This window comes from Hyperolius riggenbachi, chromosome 2 (assembly GCF_040937935.1).
Source record: "Hyperolius riggenbachi isolate aHypRig1 chromosome 2, aHypRig1.pri, whole genome shotgun sequence".
Taxonomy (NCBI): domain Eukaryota; kingdom Metazoa; phylum Chordata; class Amphibia; order Anura; family Hyperoliidae; genus Hyperolius; species Hyperolius riggenbachi.
Genome location: NC_090647.1, coordinates 222,510,981 through 222,531,434, shown reverse-complemented (window position 1 = coordinate 222,531,434; position 20,454 = coordinate 222,510,981). Strand labels below are relative to the sequence as shown.

Genomic DNA, 20,454 nt, shown 5'->3' with positions numbered 1-20,454 from the left:
TCTAAGATGAAAATTAAGGCGCCCCGAGTGGCCACTTAAGGAAAAGGCCGGCCCTGTCTGTGCCCTCCTTCCTATCAACTGTACAAGTTGGACAATCCTTGGCACATGCTGTTCTTATCCTTGCAGTGAAGTGCCTCCTGCTCATTATCTCCAACCAAAAGAACAAGTGTAATAAATAAGTAGAGCAAAGTAAAAACTACCAAAACATTCTGTGCCAGGTTTTGTGCTAAATTGTTTTTTTTTAATAACACTACAAGCAAAACACTGAGGCAGCTCTAGAAACCACAGGGCTTACCATTTGTTTTCTGTTTTCCACAAGATGAATTCCAATAATGCCTAGGAAGGACCCAAAGCCAAGCTGACACAGAAAAAGTTAAGAGAAAATATATAGTTAGATTAAGTTAGTTACACAGTGCACTCAACCATTTGCCTAATAAGGTTCTCCTGAGCTGCCCAACACTGCAGAACCAAAGTGATTCTGCAGACTTGCCCTGGATATCTGAAAGGCTGTCTCAGATTGAGGCCTCACTCACAGTGGGATGTTGTGTTGTAATGCGACCTTAAAGTCACAACGCAGCATTACAACACAACGCAATAAAAAAAGTTGTAACGCACATTAACGCTGTGTTACCGTCGCATTCAGTAGGTACAGGAAAGCATACAGGCAATGAAAAGTATGCTTTCCTGTACCTGGTAACGTGTGCGTTTAGAGGTAAGGCATTGCAAGCAGTGAGTTACCATAACACTACGCGTTACAATGCGATGCTAATGTCGCATTGTGAACGTCCCATAGGATTAGAATTGCAGTGCGGTAAGCTGCGCTTAAGAGTTTATAATGCAGCTCAGCATCATGCCACTATGAATGAGGCCTCACTGAAAATACATACAAATGTAGACACAGCATTGCCACCAAACTACAGCTTATTCATTAACCTTTCAGGAAGCCTCACTATAATCTGACACGTTCAAGGCAAAAGCTGGAAAGTTTTGTCCTAATATCTCTTATTTTTATTGTAGTTTTTTATTCTACTGACAATCACTATATATTTATGGCTGCTTATTTTGCTTTTTTGTGGTTTTTGTTTTGTCTTGCTGTTTATGGTTGCTTTACTGTCATCAATTGTCTTAACGATTATTGTCTTCACATCCAAGCTGTTTTCTGTGCTAAACCCAATCCCGGACATGACCCAGTCGTGCTTGGCGAATAAACCTGATTCTGATTCTTATTAGATTCAGGTCAGGTTTTCAGGAAAACTTATCTTCTCTAACAAAAGTAAATGTTAGCCAACCTAAAATTCTCCTTATGGGGTTGATTTACTAAGGTTGGTGATAACTGAAGAACATAAGTGATTAAGTGACATAGACTGATTTTTTAGAAAGTGTCTGCTGTTAGTGGAACAAATGGCAAAAATTGGCAAAACCTGACCTGGATCATATTGGACTAAAAGGTCATTGAAATTGAGTTTATGCTGTAGTCACATCCACAGCCGGATTAAGACCACACAGGGCCCCAAACAGAGCAATACATTTAGGGTCCCCCTCCTCAGCCACCCTGTTGAAAGGATGTCCCCCCAGTACAAGTGACTGGATGTCCCTGCAGTATAGGTAGTCAGATGTCCCCCTAGTATAGGTAGTAACCAGATGTCCTCCCAGAATCGATAGTGAGACAACCCCCCATAAAGGTAGCCACATGTTCCCCCAGTATAGGTAACCAGGTGACTCCCCCTTATAGGTAGCTAGATGACCCCTCAGTATAGCCAGCTGTCCCCCTTCCCCCCAGTATAGGTAGCCAGATGATTCCCACTTTACAGGTAGCCAGATGTCCCCCACTTAGGCAGCCCACTATTTCCACAGTATACTGTAGGTATCTAGATACCCCTCAGTATGGATAGTCAGAGGATACCCCCAGTGGAGGTAACCAGATTTAAATTTCTCCCAGCCAGTGTCTCATAGGTGGGTCACATGATAAGAAACCTTAGCTGTCACCATGGAGAACAGACTCTAGGAGGAGAATCTGCACCGAAGATGCAGCGCGGGAACCTGGAGAGGTAATAGACACTTTGCTCCCCTCTGTGTTTTCTGCCCAGGAAAACTTAGAACCAATGTAAATCAATGGAGGGCCAGTGCACACTGTTAAGGCCCATTCACACTAGAAGCGCTTTTCTGAGCATTTATAAGCGTTTTTTAAATCACTCCCATTCACTTTTATTAAAATCACGGTAAAAATTGCCACGATTTTGCAATCGTATATGCAAAAATCGCATTGATTTTTCTGCTATTTTAATGGGAGTGATTTTAAAAATCACTAATCAATCGCAAAACGCTCAGAAAAGCGCTTCTAGTGTGGATGGGTCCTTAGGTGTTTTTCCTATACAGAAAAAAACCAGCAGTGAAGCAAAGTGTGGATTTTCTATATTAATTAAAGTAGCTTCTGTGACAAAAATGCCTGCGTTTTCCCACGTACAGACACACATGGTAAAAACGCATGCAGAAAAGCACGCACAGAAAACTGACAGACAAGTGTGCTACCAGCCAAAGACTTTTAACAGAGCAGTTTGTCTAAATGATGATGCTATCATGGAAGAAAAGTTAACTACAGATGTACCTGTATCCTTCCTGGCTAGCAAGCCGTTTCTGCTGTTTGAACACTGGACAGAGATCACACAGATAACATTAGTCTTTCCAGCCCCCAGCCTGTGTCTGACAGCTTTACAAGCTAAGAAGAGGGGGGAAGAGGATCCAGGAGGGAGAGAAACACTCAGAGAGCATTCCTACAGACTTTGTTTTTAACGGACCATAAAAAGTTACATGAACAGGGACAATAAATCTTTCTTGGGGACATGGGGCCCTTGACATTTGACTAGATCAAAGCAACTGCCTTTATTGCCTGGTGGATAATCCGGCTCTGGTCACATCTACACAACAAAAGCAGCAGCTTATCATTAATAAATGCAGGACAGCCCCAATTTAATAAATGTTCTCACTCTGGGTTCATGTACATGACTGTAATGGCATAACCATTCATTTACTAACCATTCAGCAACACCAATATCACATGTAAGAGCTGCAAAGTGTTTTCCATCGCAATAGCAGACACTTAAAAAAAATAATTTGAGGGTTGGGGGGCCCACCCACGGTGACCCCACCACCCAGCCCACCCACCCATGCCTCTAGTGCTTAATCCGGCCCAGTCAGTAACCACGGTACTCAAGTAGTAGCTTATGAAAGGTTCTTGTTCTGTACCCTCCCCATCCACCTATCAGGGTACAAGCTTATTTCATATTGCTCAGTTCTCTCTCTCTGTCACCCCTAACTTCAGCCATCTAAACTAAATCCATAACTTACACAGAGGACTCCCGTTGGAGTGATACATATTTTTTTTTTTAAAGAACCATGAAGGTGTCCACTCATTTTAATTATACTCCTTTGTTTACATTCTAAATGTTTAAAGGACACCTGTAGTTTGAAGTATATGGAGGCTGCCATATTTATTTCCTTTTAAATATTACCAGGTGCCTGGCAGCCCTGCTGGTCTATTTGGCTGAGTAGTGTTGGAATAACACCAGTAACAAGCATGCAGCTAATCTTGTCAGATCTGACAATAATGTCAGAAATCCCTGATCTGCTGCATTCTTGTTGAGGGTATATGGCTAAAAGTATTACACGTAGAGGATCAGCAGGACTGCCAGGTAACTGGTATTGCTTAAAAGGAAATCAATATGGCAGCCTCCATATTCCTCCCGCTAGAGTTGTCCTTTAAAGCGATTTTTCTTTCTTTTGGTTTATTATTCTGTTTATTCTTCTGTTTTAAGTACATTGAGCATCGCTTCTTAGTAAGCAGGCTTTTTGGTCTCATTTATCCCCTTATACCCTTCTAGTGGACCTGGCTCACCATGCGCTATCTGGGTATTCTGCAGTAAGGGTTTTTATCTTATATGTAAAAGGTTGTACAGGGCCTGATTTAATTTCAACAGTCACCAACAATAAGGGCTTACACTAGAAGTGCTTTGAGATTATTTTAAGTGCTAGCTTTTTAAAAAAGCACTTTAAAAGCGCTTGTGCAATAAATTTCAATGTCATTGTTCTCACATGAGCGTTGAGCTTTCTTTCCAAGCGCAATCATGGGTCCTGCACCATTTTCTGCGCTTCAATGCAAGGTATAGGAACATCGCCAAGTGCTTTAAAAAGCGCTTGGATAAGTGATTTTGTGAGCGCTTTTCATTAGAAAGTACATTAAAGATATTCAGTTCCAGGTCAGAGTTCACTTCCTGATTGTCTGCAAAAAGAAAAGCTCAAATAACCAAACAAAAGCGCTTACAAAATCACTTATAAAAATTGCAAATTGCTCATAAATCGCCAGGAAAATCGCTTTAAAAAACACTCAGCACTTGTGTTTTATAATGTGAACAAAGCCTAAGTTTAATTCCTGAGGTTTTTTTTAACTACACTCAGTTAACATTACCCTGCCAGGTATATACTGTATTATCTAGACGAGAAAGAGTTCATTTGGATGTTTTTCCCCGCATCCTGTGTTCTTCCCTTTGATTGAACTAGTGGAGGGCTGCCCAACTCCTGTCCTCAAGGGCCGAGGTCCTCACACATTTATGGCACAGCTCAAATTAATTAGAAAAGGTGTGTGTGGTTCAACAAGTAGAACACATTTCTCAGTCCATCCTAAACACTGGCATGGATGTGGCCCTCGAGGGCTGGTGTTGGACAGCCCTGAATTAGTGGATTCGATGAGGGGTGTAGTTCTTTTAAAGCACACCTGAAGTCAGAGGAATATGGAGAATGACATATTTAAACAATGCAACTGCCTAGCTTTCCTGCTGATTTTCTTACTCTACTATAAGCCTAAGACCCTGAACAAGAATGCTCTGACCAAAGTCTGTCCCAATTAGCTAAATGCTTCTTTCAGGCATGTGATTCAGACACGACTGCAGCCAAAGAGATCAGCAGGACTGCCAGGTAACTGGTATTGTTTAAGGGCCAGTGCACACCAAAAACTTCTAGCAGATCTGCAAACGCTAGAGGCTTTTTAAGCAGATTTTCAGAGCGATTCCTAGGCATGTTTAGAGAGGTTTTCTAAACATGCCTAGCATTTTTTGGAGCTTTTTGTGTAGCATTTTTTATATTTTGTTACAGTAAAGCCGTTACTAAACAGCTTCTGTAACAAAAACGTCTGGAAAACCGCTCTGATCTAGCGTTTTTCAGAGCGGTTTTCCACTTTCCTATACTTAACATTGAGGCAGAATCGCCTCAGAAATCTAAAAAATGCTGCAGCCCCCGAGTTTGCGTTTGGGGAAAAAACGAACCGCTCTGGTATGCACACGCCCATTGAAATGCATTAGCCAAGCGGTTTTCTATGCCCAAGCATTTTTAAAAATGCTCACGAACCGCTCAGGCATGCACCAGCCCTAAAAGGAAATAAATATGGCAGCCTCCATATGCTTTTCACTTCAGGTTCCCTTTAATGGCAAAAATGAGAGCATATGAGTGCTAACCTCATCGCCTGCTGTATCCAAATGGTTAGACATATCACTCACCTCAGAATGGTGCTTTTTGCACCATCATGCACACACACACACATACATACTGTACATACATACATATATATATATACATATATATTTTAAAGCAGCCCTGCCCCATCCCTTAACCCTTTCCCCCCCCATGCTGGCTGTTATTGCCAGAATGTCTGAGCCTGAGGGTGAAAGAGATTATTGACAGTTTTGTGAAAGTGACTAATCCCTAAATAATGCATACACAGTCATTTGCATGAAACTTTCTCTAAAGCCTTGTTCACATTGTAAGTCGACAGTGCTTTTCAAGTGCTGAGCAATTTTTTTTCGATTTTTAAAATCGCCTTTCCCTGTGCTGTATAAAGTGCTTTTTTAAAGGGATACTGTAGGGGGGTCGGGGGAAAATGAGCTGAACTTACCCGGGGCTTCTAATGGTCCCCCGCAGACATCCTGTGCCCGCGCAGCCGCTCACCGATGCTCCGGCCCCGCCTCCAGTTCACTTCTGGAATTTCAGACTTTAAAGTCAGAAAACCACTGCGCCTGCATTGCCGTGTCCTCGATCCTGCTGATGTCATCAAGAGCGCACAGCGCAGGCCCAGTATGGTCTGTGTCTGCGCAGTACACTCCTGGTGACATCAGCGGGAGCGAGGACACGGCAACGCAGGCGCAGTGGTTTTCTGACTTTAAAGTCAGAAATTCCAGAAGTGAACCGGAGGCGGGGCCGGAGCATTGGGGAGTGGCTGCGCCAACACAGGATTTCTGTGGGTGACCATTAGAAGCCCCGGGTAAGTTCAGCTCATTTTCCCCCGACCCCCCTACAGTATCCCTTTAAGTGCTTTTGCAAGGGTTTTTTTCTTTCACTTCATGCCATCATTCAGGAAGGGAACTCTTGTAATATACATAGTTACATAGTTATTTGGGTTGAAAATACATTCATCGAGTTCAATAGACAACAGAATACAACACCAGCCTGCTCCCTCACATATCCCTGTTGATACATTGTATTAATAAATACAATAAATACAATGTATTTATTCATGAAAGCGCTTGGAGAATCGCTATACAAAGCATTTTTTTCCCCCAGGGCTTTGAGATTTCCCTTTACCTTCCATTATAGGCGAATCACCCTCAAAGTGGTACGGAATCGAACCACTCATATGTGAACACTCTCATAGAGAATCATTGTACAAGCGCTTTTAGAGGGATTTCTGAAAGGGCTCATTCACACTACAAGAGTTTTTCTAAGCGCTTGTGATTTTAAAAGCTCTAGCTAATGTTATCCTATGTGAGTGTTCACACTGGAGCTATGTGTTTTTGTAAAAATCCCCCATAAGATTGCATTACCAAGAGGTTTTAAAATCTCTGGCGTTCAACTGGTTCCGGACCAACGTAGGTTGAATCTACATCCAGCAGGTGGCGCTGCGGCCCGACTGGATGTTGGTTCAACGTCCCATTAACCGCGCGTCCCCGCCATTACCGCCGATCTCGCTGCTTTAACCCCACCACAATTTGCTCGCCCTGCTCGTCTCTATGACGGCAGAGCACCGTGAGCCGGTCAGGAGACGTTTTCATTGTCTCCTGGCCCTGTCATCACTGTAAGCTAATCCCATTGGCTTACATTGAGTGACAGGGTCAGGAGCCAATGAAAGCTGCTCCTGACCGGCGCACAGTGCTCTGCCGTCATAGAGACTGCAGAGAGAGCAGCCTGAGGCGGGGACAGAACAGCGTGACCGGCGGGAGCAGCGGATTTTTGCCACGATTCGGATTTTTGCTGCGTTTTACTGTACCAGCAGGCAAGGGGGCAGAGGCTGCTGGTACCAAAATGGTTAAAAAGCTCTCATAGTGTGAATCAGCCCTAAGTGTATAGGTATAATGTCTTGGTAGTGCAGGGAATGCATGCTATGATTACTTGCATGAAATAGCCATGTTCTCAGAAGGGAGAGACTGGGCATGGGAATAAAATCTCTGATGATTTTATATTGTAATCCACTGTGACAGAAATAAGTTAACGGCAGATTGAATTGTTAGTTTAACACTGCCAATGCCTGCAGCATTTTATCTCCTGGAATTGGACAGGCACACAGTCTTCCTCGGTAGCTAACTTGAATGAATTGTCCAAAATAATATGTAATTTATTAGATGAAAAAGCAATGTCTCAGTCACAGTGTACTATAATAAAAAATCATCACTACATTTATCAGAGATTTTATTACATCTCCACTCCGAGTCGCCCCATGTCATAGCACACTGGCCAATTTATCCTCCTGATAATTGCATTCCTGTACATTCAAGACATTACACCTATATACCTGGAGAAGGTTTAACGGAAATTAGTGTGTGTGCATTGTTCACGGATTAGTCACATTCACAAGACTGCCAATAATTGATCCGACTCTCCCCATTTAATTTTCTAACAGCTTCCTTCAGGGGAGAGATACAGAACTGTTAGAACAAAAACATCTAGATCTAGTCACTGATAGGGCCTGAGCCCACTGATGCAGCTGTGTCCGTTTTTCAGTTAAACATCAATGTTACAGATGCTGAAAAGCAGACAGAAGCGGACACAACTGCGTTAATGGGCTCAGGCCCTGTTAGACCTGCTTAACTGATGGTATACCTTGAGGACTAACAGTAATGCTGCTACTCTGAAATATAGGACAACATACCAGAGCTGTTTAGCCTAAACTCTTTACCATATATACTTTAAAAATATCACCAGACAGGAGAGCCAGGCACTGAATCCACCATTTCAAAGACATGAAATGCACTGCACAGCAACTCACCGTTGAAGTGTGAATGATAAAATGAAAGTCTATGGACATTCATGTTACCAAGTAAAACGCACACTGTGCAGTGAGTCAAAACTCACTGCAACTCACATACACATACAGTGTGAATGAGCCCTTTTGTGATTGTTATACTGTTCATGTTCATTAAACAACTCAGGTAAATTATTTGTTTCTTGTGAATCTAGTTAGCCAATGAAAAACAATTCTAACTTATATATATTAAACAGAAACGCACTTACAATTATGCCCGGGTAGTAACCTCCGACTGTTATGTTTTCTGTCCTTGTGGTGGCAATTAGTCCTAGGATCAGTATTAATAGGGATACTGCGAGAAGAGAGATGGTGAACCACAGGGAAGTTCTTTTTCTTTTAGCAAAGTGGGCTGCAATTAAATTGAACTTCATCAAATCAAATAATATTCATATTGTGTAAAAAATTATGACAATGGCTTCTCTTAAAGCGGAATATAACCCTGCAATAGCAGCATAGGGGGCGATATACAGGCTGGGAACGCGAACAATCACTCGCGTTCCCATGCCTGTCGGCCGGTGACGGCGAAACCGGAAGTCGTCGCCGGCGGGTCCTGGGACATCGGAGCGGAGCTGCGAGGGCACCGATCGTCTGCTGGGGGCTGAGGGAAGCCCCAGGTGAGTTCATCTCATTTTTTTTAGGTGACTTAAGGTTCGCTTTAAGTTACATAAACAATACAAACACTGTAAACAATGTGTAAAAAGCTGTAATCTAGAAGAATTATGGTAATTAGAAATCATGTTACACTGGACTGCCTGCTGTATACTGAAACGTGATTGCATGCTAGTGGTCTGTGTATATTTCCACTGCTGAAACCTATGAACACCCAAACTACTAGGCTTCATGCAATATTTCTATGGAGGCTGACATAATATTTTAAGCAATACCAGTTGCCTGGCTGTCTTGCTGATCCTCTGCTTCTAATACTTTTAGCCACTGACCCTAAACAAGCAACAAAAATCTATCAAGATTAGCTGCATGCTTGTTTTAGGTGTGTGATTCAGACACTACTGATGCCAGAATGATCAATGTGGCTGCCAGGCGACTAGTATTGTTTAAAAGGAAATAAATATGGCAGCCTCCATATACCTCTTGCTCCAGGTTCCCTTTAAAGGGAATCTGAGACAGGAAGTGTCTCAGGTTCCACACTTACCTGGCGCTTCCTTAAGCACCCTTAAGGCCCCTCGTCGTCTCTCCAGGTGGCTCCGGTTCCCCGCAATTTACCCGGGAAGGCCTGACTAAGTCGCGCTTCATTGTGCATGTGCGGCCCAGCCAGTTGTGCTCCCCTGTCGCACTCCCATCCCTGCTAGCATTCTGCGCCTGTGCAGTAGTACTGTGCAAGTGCAGAACGCTCCCAGCCACGGGAGCGAGATGGGGAGTGTGCCTGGCCACATGCATGACGAAGCGCGATTCAGCCAGGTTTTCTGGCTGAATTGTGGGAACCTGGAGCCACCTGGAGACTATAGATAGTGAGGGATGATGAGCCTTAAGGGGGCTTAAGGAAGCCCAAGGTAAGTGTGGAACCTGGGACGCTTCTCGTCTCAGGTACACTTTATTTATTTATTTATTGTACCTATAAAGTGCCAACATATTAACCACTTGAGGACCTAGGGCTTTCTACCCCTTAAGGACCGGCCACTTTTTTTCCATTCAGACCACTGCAGCTTTCACGGTTTATTGCTCGCTCATACAACCTACCACCTAAATGAATTTTGGCTCCTTTTCTTGTCACTAATAAAGCTTTCTTTTGGTGCTATTTGATTGCTCCTGCGATTTTTACTTTTTATTATATTCATCAAAAAAGACATGAATTTTGGCAAAAAAATGATTTTTTTAACTTTCTGTGCTGACATTTTTCAAATAAAGTAAAATTTCTGTATACATGCAGCGCGAAAAATGTGGACAAACATGTTTTTGATAAAAAAAACCCATTCAGTGTATATTTATTGGTTTGGGTAAAAGTTATAGCGTTTACAAACTATGGTGCAAAAAGTGAATTTTCCCATTTTCAAGCATCTCTGACTTTTCTGACCCCCTGTCATGTTTCATGAGGGGCTAGAATTCCAGGATAGTATAAATACCCCCCAAATGACCCCATTTTGGAAAGAAGACATCCCAAAGTATTCACTGAGAGGCATAGTGAGTTCATAGAAGATATTATTTTTTGTCACAAGTAAGCGGAAAATGACACTTTGTGAGAAAAAAAAAAAAAAAAAAAAGTTTCCATTTCTTCTAACTTGCGACAAAAAAAAATGAAATCTGCCACGGACTCACCATGCCCCTCTCTGAATACCTTGAAGGGTCTACTTTCCAAAATGGGGTCATTTGTGGGGTGTGTTTACTGTCCTGACATTTTGGTGGGTGCTAAATTGTAAGCACCCCTGTAAAGCCTAAAGGTGCTCATTGGACTTTGGGCCCCTTAGCGCAGTTAGGCTGCAAAAAAGTGCCACACATGTGGTATTGCCATACTCAGGAGAAGTAGTATAATGTGTTTTGGGGTGTATTTTTACACATACCTATGCTGGGTGGGAGAAATATCTCTGTAAATGACAATTTGTTAATTTTTATAACACACAATTGTCCATTTACAGAGATCTTTCTCCCACTCAGCATGGGTATGTGTAAAAATACACCACAAAACACATTATACTACTTCTCCTGAGTACGGCGATACCACATGTGTGGCACTTTTTTGCACCCTAACTGCGCTAAAGGGCCCAAAGTCCAATGAGTACCTTTAGGATTTCACAGGTCATTTTGAGAAATTTCGTCTCAAGACTACTCCTCACGGTTTAGGGCCCCTAAAATGCCAGGGCAGTATAGGAACCCCACAAATGACCCCATTTTAGAAAGAAGACACCCCAAGGTATTCCGTTAGGAGTATGGTGAGTTCATAGAAGATTTTATTTTTTGTCAAAAGTTAGCGGAAAATGACACTTTGTGAAAAAACACAATTAAAATCAATTTCCGCTAACTTGTGACAAAAAATAAAATCTTCTATGAACTCGCCATACTACTAACGGAATACCTTGGGGTGTCTTCTTTCTAAAATGGGGTCATTTGTGGGGTTCCTATACTGCCCTGACATTTTAGGGGCCCTAAACCGTGAGGAGTAGTCTTGAAACGAAATTTCTCAAAATGACCTGTGAAATCCTAAAGGTACTCATTGGACTTTGGGCCCTTTAGCGCAGTTAGGGTGCAAAAAAGTGCCACACGTGGTATCGCCATACTCGGGAGAAGTAGTACAATGTGTTTTGGGGTGTATTTTTACACATACCCATGCTGGGTGGGAGAAATACCTCTGTAAATGGACAATTGTGTGTAAAAAAATCAAAAGATTGTCATTTACAGAGGTATTTCTTCCACCCAGCATGGGTATGTGTAAAAATACACCCCAAAACACATTATACTACTTCTCCCGAGTACGGCGAAACCACATGTGTGGCACTTTTTTGCACCCTAACTGCACTAAGGGGCCCAAAGTCCAATGAGTAACTTTAGGATTTCACAGGTCATTTTTGTTTCAAGACTACTCCTCGCGGTTTAGGGCCCCTAAAATGCCAGGGCAGTATAGGAACCCCACTAATGACCCCATTTTAGAAAGAAGACACCCCAAGGTATTCCGTTAGGAGTATGGTGAGTTCATAGAAGTTTTTATTTTTTTGTCACAAGTTAGCGGACATTGATTTTAATAGTTTTTTTCACAAAGTGTCATTTTCCGCTAACTTGTGACAAAAAATAAAATCTTCTATGAACTCACCATACTCCGTACGGAATACCTTTGGGTGTCTTCTTTCTAGAATGGGGTCATTTGTGGGGTTCCTATACTGCCCTGGCATTTTAGGGGCCCTAAACCGTGAGGAGTAGTCTTGAAACCAAATGTCGCAAAATGACCTGTGAAATCCTAAAGGTACTCATTGGACTTTGGGCCCCTTAGCGTACTTAGGGTGTAAAAAAGTGCCACACATGTGGTACCGCCGTACTCAGGAGAAGTAGTATAATGCGTTTTGGGGTGTATTTTTACACATACCCATGCTAAGTGGGAGAAATATCTCTGTAAATGACAATTGTTTGATTTTTTTACACACAATTGTCCATTTATATAGAAATTTCTCCCACCCAGCATGGGTATGTGTAAAAATACACCCTACAACACATTATACTACTTTTCCTGAGTACGGCGGTACCACATGTGTGACACTTTTTTGCAGCCTAGGTGCGCTAAGGGGCCCAACGTCCAATTCACAGATCATTTTGAAGCATTTGTTTTCTAGACTACTCCTCGCGGTTTAGGGGCCCTAAAATGCCAGGGCAGTATAGGAACCCCACAAGTGACCCCATTTTAGAAAGAAGACACCCCAAGGTATTCTGTTAGGTGTATGGCGAGTTCATAGAAGATTTTATTTTTTGTCACAAGTTAGTGAAAAATGACACTTTGGGAAAAAAAAACAATAAAAATTAATTTCCGCTAACTTTTGACAAAAAATAAAATCTTCTATGAACTCGTCATACACCTAACAAAATACCTTAGGGTGTCTTTTTTTCTAAAATGGGGTCACTTGTGGGGTTCCTATACCGCCCTGGCATTTTACAGGCCCAAAACCGTGAGTAGTCTGGAAACCAAATGTCTCAAAATGACTGTTCAGGGGTATAAGCATCTGCAAATTTTGATGACAGGTGGTCTATGAGGGGGCGAATTTTGTGGAACCGGTCATAAGCAGGGTGGCCTTTTAGATGACAGGTTGTATTGGGACTGATCTGATGGATAGGAGTGCTAGGGGGGGTGACAGGAGGTGATTGATGGGTGTCTCAGGGGGTGGTTAGAGGGGAAAATAGATGCAATCAATGCACTGGGGAGGTGATCGGAAGGGGGTCTGAGGGGGATCTGAGGGTTTGGCCGAGTGATCAGGAGCCCACACGGGGCAAATTGGGGCCTGATCTGATGGGTAGGTGTGCTAGGGGGTGACAGGAGGTGATTGATGGGTGTCTCAAGGTGTGATTAGAGGGGGGAATAGATGCAAGCAATGCACTGGCGAGGTGATCAGGGCTGGGGTCTGAGGGCATTCTGAGGGTGTGGGCGGGTGATTGAGTGCCCTAGGGGCAGATAGGGGTCTAATCTGATAGGTAGCATTGACAGGGGGTGATTGATGGGTAATTAGTGGGTGTTTAGGGTAGAGAATAGATGGAAACACTGCGCTTGGGTGGTGATCTGATGTCGGATCTGCGGGCGATCTATTGGTGTGGGTGGGTGATCAGTTTGCCCGCAAGGGGCAGGTTAGGGGCTGATTGATGGGTGGCAGTGACAGCGGGTGATTGATGGGTGGCAGTGACAGGGGGTGATTGATGGGTGGCAGTGACAGGGGGTGATTGATGGGTGATAGGTGATTGGCAGGTGATTGACAGGTGATCAGTGGGTTATTACAGGGAAGGACAGATGTAAATATTGCACTGGCGAATTGATAAGGGGGGGTCTGAGGGCAATCTGAGCGTGTAGGCGGGTGATTGGGTGCCCGCAAGGGGCAGATTAGGGTCTGATCTGATGGGTAACAGTGACAGGTGGTGATAGGGGGTGATTGATGGGTAATTAGTGGGTGTTTAGAGGAGAGAATAGATGTAAACGCTGCGCTTGGGTGGTGATCTGATGTCGGATCTGCGGGCGATCTATTTGTGTGGGTGGGTGATCAGATTGCCCGCAAGGGGCAGGTTAGGGGCTGATTGTTGGGTGGCAGTGACAGGGGGTGATTGATGGGTGATAGGTGATTGGCAGGTGATTGACAGGTGATCAGTGGGTTATTACAGGGAAGGACAGATGTAATTAATGCACTGGCGAATTGATAAGGGGGGGGGGTCTGAGGGCAATCTGAGCGTGTGGGCGGGTGATTGGGTGCCCGCAAGGGGCAGATTAGGGTCTGATCTGATAGGTAACAGTGACAGGTGGTGATAGGGGGTGATTGATGGGTGATTGATGGGTAATTAGTGGGTGTTTAGAGAAGATAACAGATGTAAACGATACATTTGGGAGGTAATCTGACGGCGGGTTTGCGGGCGATCTAATGGTGTGGGTGGGTGATCAGATTGCCCGCAAGGGGCAGGTTAGGGGCTGATTGATGGGTGGCAGTGACAGGGGGTGACAGGGGGTGATTGATGGGTGATAGGTGATTGGCAGGTGATTGACAGGTGATCAGTGGGTTATTACAGGGAAGAACAGATGTAATTAATGCACTGGTGAATTGATAAGGGGGGGTCAGAGGGCAATCTGAGCGTGTGGGCGGGTGATTGGGTGCCCGCAAGGGGCAGATTAGGGTCTGATCTGATAGGTAAAAGTGACAGGTGGTGATAGGGGGTGATTGATGGGTGATTGATGGGTAATTAGTGGGTGTTTAGAGGAGAGAATAGATGTAAACAATGGATTTGGGAGGTGATCTGATGTCGGATCTGCGGGCGATCTATTGGTGTGGGGGGGTGATCAGATTGCCCGCAAGGGGCAGGTTAGGGGCTGATTGATGGGTGGCAGTGACAGGGGGTGATTGATGGGTGATTGACAGGCGATTGACAGGTGATTGACAGGTGATTGACAGGTGATCAGGGGGGATAGATGCATACAGTACATGGGGGGGGGGTCTGGGGGGGGGGGGGTCTGGGGGGGGGGTCTGGGGAGAATCTGAGGGGTGGGGGGGTGACCAGGAGGGAGCAGTGGGCAGGGGGGGGATAAAAAAAAAATAGCGTTGACAGATAGTGACAGGGAGTGATTGATAGGTGATTAGGGGGGTGATTGGGTGCAAACAGGGGTCTGGGGGGTGGGCAGGGGGGGGGTCTGATGGGTGCTGTGGGCGATCTGGGGCAGGGGGGGTAAAAAATCAGTGTGCTTGGTGCAGACTAGGGTGGCTGCAGCCTGCCCTGGTGGTCCCTCGGACACTGGGACCACCAGGGCAGGAGGCAGCCTGTATAATACACTTTGTAAACATTACAAAGTGTATTATACACTTTGTATGCGGCGATCGTCGGGTTAACATCCCGCCGGCGCTTCCGTATGGCCGGCGGGATGTTGCGGCGGGTGAGCGGCGCCAGGCGGAGGCGGAGGATCGCGTCACGGATGACGCGATCGCTCCGCCCATGCCCCTACAAGGACCGCCGCCAATTGTCAATACGGCGGTCCTTGCGGGGTGCACTTCCCGGCCGCCAATTGTCAATACGGCGGTCGGGAAGTGGTTAAGCAGCGATTCACACTAAAGAGACACGAGCAAGCATATCTAGCATCAGATTATCACAATCACCTTAATAGGTATCTGTAGTCAGGGGAATAGGTCATCGACCTCAAAACTGATACTCACAACCAAAAAAGCTAAGAATCCCCTCCCTTATACTTTAATAACAGGCTAAAGGCAATCACTTAGATACAGCTCAGGACACCAAGATCCATGAAAAAATCTTTATGTATGACCAGCTCAAAAAATAAAAACAATTAAAAACAAGCAGCCAGACCTGGTGCACAAGTCCCTAAATAACAAGGTAACAATTGTCGAGTGTACTGAACATGAAAAAATAGCTCTCCTGGGTATCACTGTGATTAAATGTATAGCAGTGTCCCAATCTTGTAAATAAAAATGTGAAGCTAGAGACTCCTGCTTCACAGAACAATATCCCAGGAGGAGTATATAATAATATATAAATAATTATCTCAAGCAACTTCCTGCTAATGATAAAGTGCCAGTGCTATATAGGCTTAAATATTAAACCAGTACTCTCTTAAATCTTCACAGTGATTAACGTGCAAAATACAAAGTAAGTAAAACATACATTCAATATATAAAAAGTAGAAAAATAGAAAAATTCTCAAAAATCCATAAGAGTACAGCAATTAAATCCATAAAGTAGATATATGTGCAAATTAGAAAGTAGAAAAATAACCAGCAAGTGGAGAAAAAATGTTATTATGAGGTAAAGATAGATAGTGAAGGAAGATGGCGGCAGATAGCAAACCTATAAGCTGCCCAAACATATTACGCAGCGCTGGACAAATGTAACGAGGGGGCTATGGAGGATGTGATTTTTATTATCTTTTAAATACCAGTTGTTTGGCACTCCTGCTACTTTATTTGACTGCAGTAGTGTTTAAATAACACCAGAAGCAAGCATGCAGCTAATAATGTCAGAAATGCCCGCTGCATGCTTGTTCAGGGTCTATAGCTGAAAGTATAATGCTGGGAATAGAGGATGATTTTTTTTCGGGCAAATAGATGGCTTGATAGATAATTTCCAACAGGTCCGATCTGATTTTGATCGTTTTTCTGATCAATTTTCTCATAGATGGTTCCAGGGGGTACTCCGGTTTAATATACTATACAGAATAACAAATATAAAGTTTTAGAAAATGATAAATCTTATTTAATCAACACCAAATTAGTATTTTAGCTAATTAAAGCGGAATATAACCCTGCATTTCAATTTTGCTCTAAAACATTATTTACAGCATATTATATGCAAAAAGCATTTTTTTTACTAGACCAGCATTGGAAGGGTTAAACACAGAGGTTTAAAGAGAACCCGAGGTGGGTTTGAAGAATATTATCTGCATACAGAGGCTGGATCTGCCTATACAGCCCAGCCTCTGTTGCTATCCCAAACCCCCCTAAGGTCCCTCTGCACTCTGCAATCCCTCATAAATCACAGCCACGCTGCTGACAAACAGCTTGTCAGAGCTGGCTGTGTTTATCTCTATAGTGTCAGTCTGCTGCTCTCCCCGCCTCCTGCAGAACTCCAGTCCCCGCCTGCATCCCTTCCCTCCCTGCTGATTGGAGGGAAGGGACAGGGGCAGGGACCAGAGCTATGCAGGAGGCGGCGGAGCAGCTGAGACTGACACTACAGATGTAAACACAGCCTCACAGCACGGCTGTGATTTATGAGGGATTGCAGAGTGCAGGGGGACCTTAGTGGGGTTTGGGATAGCAACAGAGGCTGGGCTGTATAGGCAGATCCAGCCTCTGTATGCAGATAACATTCTTTAAACACTCCCGGAGAGATATGCAGAAGTTCAGATTGTTACATTCTATTTAGTTATATGTATCTATTGAGAAATGTTACACACTCTTTGGCTGTCCTCCAGCTCCTGAGAGAGTGAGTCACATTCAACACTTAGATACATTTATGTAAACAAAATGTATCTTTGTCAGCTTCGGATGCGTCTGCAGAAATCTCCAGGAACTTTAAAGCTGTGTGTAACCCTTCCAATGCTGGTCTAGTAAAAAAAAAATGCTGGTTGCATATAATATACTGTAAATAATGTTTTAGAGCAAAGTTGAAATGCAGGGTTATATTCCGCTTTAAATGTAATAGTAAATGCTTGGAAATGGTTTAGAACCAATTATCATGTGCTACAATTAAATATATATTTGTCAAGGGGTACTTGTGATAATGTTTACTATGCTAGGGGGTACTTGGTGAGTACGGGGTTTTAAAAGGGGTCCATACCAATAAAATGTTGAGAAGCACTGATCTAGAGTAATGGACCAGTGCGACTTTTATGGAATCTCATATCAAAGTTACCACACTGCATTGAGTGAATTTACAAGAGCCAAATACAAAAGCCAAATTCAAGTGCCAGTTTGGCCATTCCGCAACCTCATCTAGATATGTCTGTAGCTGTAGTACTTGTGAACAATCCATAAGTATCCAAATATGTTTCAAAAAAGGACTGAGATGGTCCAGTCCGCCTGAAACTTGGAGTAAGCAAATTATAACCACAGGAGCAAAATGTGTCACTCATCACAAATGTATTTAAGTGGGAATTATTTTTCCTCCAAATGAAATCATTTTTATAAGCCGACATACACGGACACTAGAATAGCTGTATAAGCTATTCATTCAATTAGACAGGAGTAAAATCATTTCATTACAGCAGAAGGCTACAGACATGTCAACACTCTGTGATTTGCTGCATTAACACAGAGGCAGCTTTCACATTAGATCCTCTGATTAAATCTCAAATGCATATTTCCAGACAGACACTCAACACTGGATGGCAGTCTAAGCACACCTGTCTGCGATACTGCTGTGTCTAGTATTGTAAAATTTGATACACTTTAAAGTGAACCCAAAGTGGCAAAAAAAAGTTTCAGATCTCTAATGATTTACAGGCAAATAGGGGAGTTATTGCCACTGATACCAGCTGATCCTTGCAGCTCTGACACAGAGCTTTACATTCAGGGCCCTTTTACAATTGGTATGCATTAGTTTGTAGTGGTTTGCATTGCGTTTTTCTCCATAGCAGCGCATTGTGAAAAAGCTTCCATTTTTTACCATATAGTGTGAAAGAGGCCATAGGGAAACATTGACACTGGACTGCACATCCGCTGTCCTTTCAGTTACAACTGACAGCAACTGATTAATTGTAAAAGAACCCTTAGGCAGGGGTCACACTTGTCGGCTTTCGTGCACGTTTTCTGCACAGAAAATCTGATTTCAACTGAGAACTCATGTTAATCAATGGGCTAGGTCTCACTTGAATGCAGATTTCCTGTGCAGGGGGAAAAAAAATTGACATCTTGCGCAATTTGTCAGTTTTCTCAATAAATTACATTAGCTGCTGTAAGGCAAGGGCCACCCTCGTCTTTCAGTTTTCTGAAAAGTGTAGAAAACTGAAAGACAAGCGCAACTTCTGCCTTAGGGTTCTTTCATCCATATTAACGCACACTCTTCATCCTTTTAAGGCTAGTTTTACACTGGCGCTTTGCACATCCTGTAAATGCAGGAGGGCGACACGAGCAAATGGTCGCATTGTGTGTTACGCATGCAATGCAACCATTTCCCCACATTGCTTTTTGTCAGTTGCTGTTCAGAAAGAAGAAACCTAAAACGAAGCCTTTAGGCCCCTTTCACAGTGGGACGTTAAAGTTGCATGTTATAAAAAATTATAACGCAGACTAACGCACAGCAATACAAAGTCTGTGCGACATTCACAGTGCACACATTGCGTTGTGTGTAACGTGTAGCAATATTTAGAAAGTGCTGCATGCTGTGCGTTTAGCAATACATTTGCTGCGTTATGTGTGTTGCACATGCTCAGTAAGTTATTTTTGTAAAAATGTAACGCATGCGCCCTTTTCGTTCCATCAGTATGTGACAAAAACAGCGCACCAAGAGACACATAACGCAGTGCAAAATAACGTCCAATTTCATAACCTACATGCGCTGCGTTAGGGGCACTTTGTGCGACTTTAACTTCGCATAAAACGCATCGTCCCACTGTGAAAGAGGCCTTAAAGAGAAACTGTGACCAAGAATTGAACTTCATCCCAATCAATAGCTGATACCCCCTTTCCCATGAGAAATCTATTCCTTTTCACAAACGGATAATCAGGGGGCTCTGTATGGCTGATATTGTGGTGAAACTCCTCCCACAGGAAACTGTGAGGACCATGGTCTTCGCAGTTTCCTGTCTGTGAACCTCATTGCATTGTGGGAAATAATAGCTCTTTTACTGTTTACAGCTGTTTCCAACTGCCAAAAAGCAAGCAGCATCTCTTGTCACTGACATCGCCTGCCAGCAGGAAAATGTCACTATGTGGTAAATGTCAGAATGTAAATCAGGGAGAGGAAATATTTTACAATGGGCAAACACTGACTAAATCATTTATATCATATTATTATTATTTTGTATTTATATAGCGCCGACATATTACGCAGCGCTGTACAGTGTGTGTATATATATATATATATATATATATATATATATATATATATATATATATATATATATATGTTGTCTTGTCACTAACTGTCCCTCAAAGGAGCTCACAATCTAATCCCTACCATTGCCATATGTCTATATTATGTAGTGTAAATACTGTAGTCTAGGGCCATTTTTTATGGGGAGCCAATTAACTTATCCGTATGTTTTTGAACCACTATGCCACCGTGCTGCCCTGCAATAATTATACATAATTATACATAATTATTGTAAAAATGAAGCACTTTTTTATTACATTATTTTCACTGGAGTTCCTCTTTAAATTGAACATACATATGAGACTCAGTTCTGCATTTTATTTACCTTTAGTAAAACACAATTAATCATCTCATAAGTTTTCACTTCAGGTTCACTTTAAAGCTGTATA

General features: G+C 43.1%; 1 protein-coding gene across 4 annotated transcripts in view; it reads right to left on the bottom strand.

Moving 5' to 3' along the window:
* The window catches only part of TMEM255B (transmembrane protein 255B), an 81,211-nt gene that overhangs the window by 46,640 nt on the left and 14,117 nt on the right, over window positions 1-20,454 (bottom strand). For 3 of the 4 annotated variants that reach the window (XM_068268214.1, XM_068268217.1, XM_068268215.1), the window contains exons 2-3: window positions 8,551-8,693; window positions 296-358 (exon numbers count right to left, since the gene is read on the bottom strand). In XM_068268214.1, coding sequence (XP_068124315.1) covers window positions 296-358; window positions 8,551-8,693 — 206 coding nt within the window. Of the gene's footprint in view, window positions 1-295; window positions 359-8,550; window positions 8,694-18,637; window positions 18,692-20,454 lie in introns of those variants that run through there. The other variant, XM_068268216.1, reaches the window with a different exon arrangement.